Genomic DNA, 7,571 nt, shown 5'->3' with positions numbered 1-7,571 from the left:
AATTTTTTTTTTTCAACGTTTATTTATTTTTGGGACAGAGAGAGACAGAGCATGAACGGGGGAGGGGCAGAGAGAGAGGGAGACACAGAATCGGAAACAGGCTCCAGGCTCTGAGCCATCAGCCCAGAGCCTGACGCGGGGCTCGAACTCACGGACTGCGAGATCGTGACCTGGCTGAAGTCGGACGCTTAACCGACTGCGCCACCCAGGCGCCCCATAAAGATACGACTTTAAGCTGTCCCTCCATCAAGCCTCTTAGTGAAGTGGCTGATAAACTGTGGTGCAGTCACATAATGGAAAGCAACATGGCACTTTTATTAAAAAGAGTGGCATGTATGCATGAACATGAAATAATCTCAAAAGCGATGCTGAGTGAATAAGGCAAGCTGGATGTATGAGCTAATTTAAAGTTTTAAAACATGTAAACCAATACTATATGTTGCTTATGGATACGTACCTATGTAGTAAAAGCATAAAGAAATGCATGGGAGTGAAAAACACTGAAATCCAGATAGAGTTTATATCTAGGGAAGAGGTAGGTAAGAAGAAAGGGCATCATTAGGTCAAGGTGGATTACAGAAAGAATTTCCATGGTATCTATTTTATTCATTTCAAATGTATATGTGCATTACAAAGCTAATGTAGCCATGTTTAATATTTATTAAAGCTGATGTGTTCAAAATTTGATTTTACATACTTTTCCAATGTTTGAGATGCTTCAAAATAAAATCTTATAATTGTTTGTATTTAAAAATAGAAGAAATTTATACTCAAAGTCTCAGAAGACACAGAGTAAGCTCCCTGTTTTAGGAGGCAACCTTAACTAACAATCCTAATGCATTCCCGAGTCATATAGTTAAAAGATGTGTCTGCTGTTCAACCCTTAGCCTTTTTTAGCTTTTGTTCCCAAGATAGCTCTGCCAGAACTTTCAGAATGTGATTGTAACTAATGAAAAATTTAGATACATTCTTGGGTTTCTCAACACTTTCTGGGAAATTCTCTCAAAGGAATTTCGTTCAAAAATAGTAACTTTTCAGAAATATCTGTGGGATCGGTTGTTACTTTTAGAAGAGTTTGCTAATCATGATACTTTCCTGTTCCATTAAAAAAAAAGCCTTAATATTCAGGTTGTTCTATAGACATTAAACAGAAAACCATCCAAAAATTTCCTTAAAAAGAACAGGCTGAAGTCTAAAAATACTTTTAAATAAATAAGGTCCTACCACTGCCATAAAAATAATCATAGGGAACAAAACTCAGAGGCAAGTAACTACAATTTGTCCATGGCTTATGTATATTTAGAAGGACAATTTTAAAATAGTATTAATTATTAAACAGAATTTTGTGATTTCTTACCCTAGTTTAATCACTCTAGTCCATTTATTTAATGGAAAACACAGGTAATGGGACAAAATTTTACTTTTCTCTGTGACACAAGTTAAGTGTTTGGGGAGACAGAAGGGCCAGCATGTTATTCCCAAATGATGGATGGGAAAAGAGCTGAAGAGATTATGGAACTTGGCAAGGCCACATGGTTCAAATCATTAGGCTCCTACTTCAATGTTACTTTCATTGGTCTTAATAAGAATGCCGGTGATTCAACAGAAACAGTACAGGGAAGGAGGAGGGGACTGTAAGAACTAAAGGTGGGAGGAGAAGCAGTGAGTAAATACATTATGACAGTTTACTTGTCATACAGCTGTGAAAATAATGCTAGTTAAGGCTCTGGAAGACCAGGACAAGAGAATAAGTCATGGTAAAGGTCAGTATTCAAAATTATTTGTAAGCATCAATTTCAGCAATACAAAACTAGAAAGAAAACAACACACTGAAACAGAAGTACGCATTATTATGTGCCAGTACCAATATCATGGGTGCTTTTTCATTCCTTTTCTCTATTTCCCAAATTTTCTACCACGTGATAATACTTTGATAATTTCAAATATTTCAGGAGGCCCCTCAATGAAAGGGAAAAAAGCTATGAAACCCAGCAACCACTGGGAAATTTTCACTTGCAGAGATAGCAGCAACAACAACGAATGCACATAAACATTGTAAAGCCACCTATACTCTTCAAAAATAATGTTTAAACTCCGAAAGGGACACTAATTGTTTCAAAAGCCTCTTGTCCTGTTACTGGTGAAAACATAGGTCAAGCTGATAATGATTTTCAATCAATTACATCTGACTTTTCAACTGAGTGATCTTTGGGAAACTATTTGGGGCTCTCATGTCATTTCCTAGGAACAGCCATCCAGATCCAAAAATTCAGGGGAATGTGAATTTCTCTTCTTGGAAATCCTATCCCGGATGCCAAGCATCAAGTATCACAGACTTAAGGGATAAAGAGATAAAGCTATTACCACAACTCAAGGGTGAGGAACATGTAGGAAGGGCAGAACAAGGAAATGTGATCAGCTTCCCTGTAGGATAAGTACATGTTGATAAGACACTACACAAGCCAATAGGATGTACAGATTCTACAACACTTAAGTTAAATCCATGTAAAGATACTCAGATATATCCAAGTGTCTGTAAGAAAGGTTTTATGCTAGGCATCCATAGAATTTTCTAAAACCTTAACGAAATTCAGATTTCATACTTACATTTTCCCTTAGTTATGGCACAGTAATATGCAAGATTGCTGCATTTAGATGGCTTTGTCCATAAGTGTTATGTGTGTATACATACGTACATACATACATAGAGATAATGTTCAAAATGTTGAACTTACATATATGGTATACTGTGGATGATGGAGTTCCCAAAAGCAGCCACATATGGGTGACTCTCAGGATCGCCAGCTAGCACATTAGCCAGGAACCACATGGAACCAGATACCCTGTAGCCTCCACTGGGGGAAAGAGGAGGTCATGGCCTGCTCTTGCCAGGGGAATACTCAAGATGGAGGCCAGTGTGTGGGAGTTAAGGAAGGCTAGCTGGAAGGTTAGCAGACACCAGGGCACTGCCCTCCAGTGGCAATTCTTGGTTCTTCAGGGCCATGGTGGCCAGAGGTAACTTGCAAGAACTCAGGACAATGTTTTGTTTCTTTACCTACTGTATAGAATTATTTACACCCTGTTTTTCTGGAGCATGTCACCTAAATATCACCTCACTCTTGCATAGCAGCGGTAGCACTCTCTGTCACTGACAAACACACACACACACACACACACTCCACTGGCTAGAGAAGACCAAGACCCACCCCCAGAGAATATTGTGTGGGTTCACACATCTGTATATCTCTATATGTGTGTTTATATGTTTATGTATGTATGTGTTTATCACTCACCAGAAACACTGATCTCCTCTGAAAAAATTACCTAGATCCAATTCTCCTAAGTAAATAGAGGCCAGCTGGGACTCTGACTTTAGCCCTTACTCTAATTCTCCATTGGCTTTCACAAGAATGAGTGAAACGCCTAGTGGGGCCGACTATTTACCTACTGTGTCTCAGCTTATTCTGTTCTATAATGCTGGGGCTGGGAATCTGAAAACTCTATTTCCCAGGCCCAAGTGCCAGTTGGCTTCCTGCCAATAGGAGGCACTGGGGGAAATCAGCAGGTGGCAGGAGGTGAAAAGCTGCTGTGTTTGTTCTCTTTCATTCTCTCTCCTGTTTCTTACGATGATGCTGGAAGAATATTCAGCCCCTCTTCCTATTAATTCCCCTCACTCTGAAAGGCCTAGTGTGGTTGTGGCTTTCCTGGCTAATAGGCTAATGCGCCAACCCTTCCACAACCGACGCCAACTTGCTCTTGAGTCTGTTTTCATCAAGGATCAATGAAAGAACACTTTGTGAGGCTAATTTGAAAATGGACCTACACCTACATGTTTAAGCTAACTGGTAGGTTTTCCCGCATGTTACTCAGGATTCACACAAAGGGCATCTCCTGCTCTTTGCAAAGACTAAATTACGAGCGGTGTTCAGAAATACTTTGCTGGGTATCTCAGTTTACCTTGTCAACTCACAGAGGGAAAAATTTTTTTCCTCTAAATCTTTACATTTGCCTCTAAGTTCTTTTCCATTTGCTCTTACCTCCACATGAGCCCAACTTCAGACTTCAACCTTTCTCCTTGACCTTCATCGGATCCATTACCTAATCTCTATGCTCTTTCCTTTTGCCTTTCTGCCTGATGAATCGTATCTTTGCTTGCGTCAAATGAAGTAAGCTGTTTTTCATTTCCAACAGCCTCTCAACACTCGGCGCTTGTATTACCAAAAATTTCTCACAGGCCCTAGAGTAGCCCTTATCTACATGTTTCCCAGACCTGAAAACACAGCCTCACTGTACCCCAGCTATTACCTCGGTGACACTACTACTATCACACCTAGCATCCTTTACCTAGTTTCAGGTTGGGGGTTATTCATTTCTTCTATCCATTTCTGAACACAGACGTATTTTTATTTCACTATCTGGATGTTTTCTCACTGCCCATTTTTTAAACTGTTAGCATCTCTTGAGTTCAACTGTGTCTACTCCGGCAATGAGTCAGACAAAAGCCGTTTCTTGACAAAAGCGCTTAACATCTTGGTGTCTAATGGCTTCAGTTCAGACCCTAGAGAAACAAGGAAACGTACCGAACAGTGCATCCTGTCTGGCATCTGGATTCAGTGCAAGCACTCACTGCATTCGGTGAGTACTTACATTTTGGGCACTCACCTTAGACAACGGCAGACAGCCAACAAAAGTTGATCAACTCAATATGGACAGTGGGCCCTTGATGCTATCTTATTTGCTTAAAGCTTGAGACTGTTCCATCTGTATAGCCTTTTAAATCAATTTGAGGCACCTGGATACCGCATGAGTCAATTCATAATGAATTTTCCACACCAAAATAACCTATCGTAACTACATATTAAAGATGTCCTAACTAACACTTATATTGTGCTTACTGTGTGCCAGGGTAGGTTTTAAATATTCTAAATATGTTAACTTACCTGATCTTCACAGCAGCCGTGTAAGGGAGGGCTTATTACTGTCATCGCCATTTTAATATGAGCAATCTGAGGCACAGAGAGGTTATATAAGCTACCCTAGGCCACACAGCTAGTAAATGGCAGACCAGGGATTTAACTCCAGGCACTTTGATTCCAGGGCCTGTGTTCCTAACCACTACACCAAAATGCCTCTCACACCGTCTCATCTACATCTTTGACTTGGAATAGTTGCCAGTCTCACTCAGGCTCTCTTCCTAAGGAGTTTTGTGCCCTGGTGATGCTCTTCTCAGCAGTGACAGTTCTCATTCTGACCCACACAGTAATAGCTACCCCTCACAGGGAACCTACTTATGCAGCAGAACATTATGCAAGGTGCTTTCACATTTGTATACTTGTCCTTGGAATGTGAGTTCCACTTGCCTTTCCCCGCTCCCAGAGGCGGCTCCAAGGACACGGCCTTGAGATAGTGATGATGTGTTGAGAACACCTACACAGTATACATGACTGAACCTAGTTATAGCCTCTATATAAACTTTTAAGATTTGGCGAGCAGGTGCAGGGATGCACTCGTCTTGCTGCCCTAGTATGTAAGCCCCTTGGCTTATTAAACTACCACCTACCAACCTGGAGTGGCCTGCCTCTTCCTTCACTCCCCACCCGCTGAGCATGGGGCCTGGTTTCAGATTACCCCAGGAAGCTTCTGAGAAGCTTGCAAACCCACAGCCAATAACCAAAGGGAAGCTAACCAAAGCTGCACAAGATCAAACAACTAATAAGTAGAAAAGGCAGAATCACTCCAAGGCCTGTGCTCTTAACCCCTAGACAATATGACACCCCCCCCCATATTCTTCCCCCTTCCCAACCAGCTCTGGGAAGGAGCTCCCATTGATTCTTCAAACCCACAACTCTTCCTCCAGTGCAGGTGCCTGACCAGGACCTTGCAGAGCTTTCTGGGCCCAGATGTCAGTCCAGGCTCGGATTCCCCATAGAACACTGAGGAAATCACTGAACATCTTTGAGGCTCTACGTCCTTTTCTGCAAAATGGGGATAAACACCATCTACTTCATAGGATCACTGTGGAGCTTAAAATATAATGTACAGGAATGTGTCAGGTGGAGCAATATTTTTGATTATCATAGTAATAGTGAGACCATTCAGCATCAAAACAATGTATAAGACAGGCTGAAGCATATGTATTTTCCTGCATAGCAACTGGATCAATATGCTTTAGAAGGCCACATCTTGGAGCCCAATGGGGAAACTTTATCATTAAAGCTTTCTCTCACTTCTGAATAAGCTTATAAAAGTCTGATGTTCATCTACAAAGCTAGGACTTCTTCTAGATATGTGACTTGTCAAACTACAATTTCAGGAAAGACCTGTACCTCAGAACCTTACTTATTTAACAAACTAAAAAACTACTTTTTCAAGAAAATCTAGTAAGTGGTAAAAATAGGGGGTTTTGTGAGGAAGAAAAGTTCTTTATCAGAACTATTTATAGGAAAGGAAGTAACACTGGTTGTGATTAGAAAGCCCTGTGGTGAATATATCTACTGGAAAATACATGTCCCAAAATATCAGAAAATAAAAGAATTATTACTATTCCTCCATCAATAGCTTACCGCAAATATACAGTCCAACTCACAATAAATTATGGAGTCATATGTATGTGCACTTAATCTGCCAAAACACTCATGAAGTTTAATGAAGTTAACTCCCAGCAGGCAGATTTATTACTCGTCATTTAATAGGAGTGAAGCACATAAAGAATGTTTAACAACAAACATCATGCATTTTACATTAGAACATGCCCACTAATTGTAAAATACTCAATTTGCTTAATTCTTTCCTTAATGATCAAATTAGACCAAATCCAGGTCCATTTGCTTTATGGTACCCACTCAACTAAGCATTCTTTCTGACACTTCCTTTAATTTGAATCTGCTCTAAATCTTGTGATACGCCTGGCATATTAAGGCTCATATCTAGCCAAGGAATGAATCAAAAGTTGGTGCTTTCTGGCACTACCCGGTTTAAGTGCTTGGGACTTGGGTTAGTTGAAAGGCACAAGGCCAGTAAAACTTGCCAAAAAAACAAAAACACAGTATATTTAGCACTTACTGCTTTGAGGTCTTCATTAACATAAGTATCATTCATTATAAACTCAGGATAGCCAACTTTTGCCAAAACAGCTCTTGCCTATAAAAATGAAAGAAAAAAATGATGTCAGAGTCTCAGCACTCAAATCATTAATAATCACACAACGTAGGAATGCAACTTTCATCTGAAAACTCTCTTTACTGAGTATCTACTACACTATATACAACCCATTGTGAAATGCAGAAAAAAAAATCTACTTTTTTTTAAATTCAGTCCCTACCCTCAATACGTTAACAGTACAGTGAATGTAACAAACAAATACATAGTAAGAATAAAATACAGGTTTTAAAACAAAGAAAATATTGTTATCAAAGTCCAGAGCAGAGACTAATTCCTCATGGGAAAAAGGTTTAATGTAGGTGACCAAACTGATCTTTAGAGAATGGTTGGGACTTCAAAATGCAGAAGTGAGATGAAGAACATTCCAGGAGAGCAAACAAAAGGGGCAAAGACAGGGCCCAGGAAAGAAG

At 40.0% G+C, this 7,571-nt stretch overlaps 1 protein-coding gene across 2 annotated transcripts in view; it reads right to left on the bottom strand.

The window, feature by feature from the left end:
* PHEX (phosphate regulating endopeptidase X-linked) overlaps positions 1-7,571 on the bottom strand; it is a 232,304-nt gene that overhangs the window by 60,768 nt on the left and 163,965 nt on the right. For both annotated transcript variants that reach the window (XM_040468742.1, XM_040468743.1), the window contains one exon: positions 7,063-7,140. In XM_040468742.1, coding sequence (XP_040324676.1) covers positions 7,063-7,140 — 78 coding nt within the window. The remainder of the gene's footprint in view (positions 1-7,062; positions 7,141-7,571) is intronic.

This window comes from Herpailurus yagouaroundi, unplaced genomic scaffold (assembly GCF_014898765.1).
Source record: "Herpailurus yagouaroundi ecotype Mexico unplaced genomic scaffold, PumYag 67793, whole genome shotgun sequence".
Taxonomy (NCBI): domain Eukaryota; kingdom Metazoa; phylum Chordata; class Mammalia; order Carnivora; family Felidae; genus Herpailurus; species Herpailurus yagouaroundi.
The sequence above is the reverse complement of the archived record's forward strand: the minus strand, read 5'-3'. Positions and strand labels throughout refer to the sequence as shown.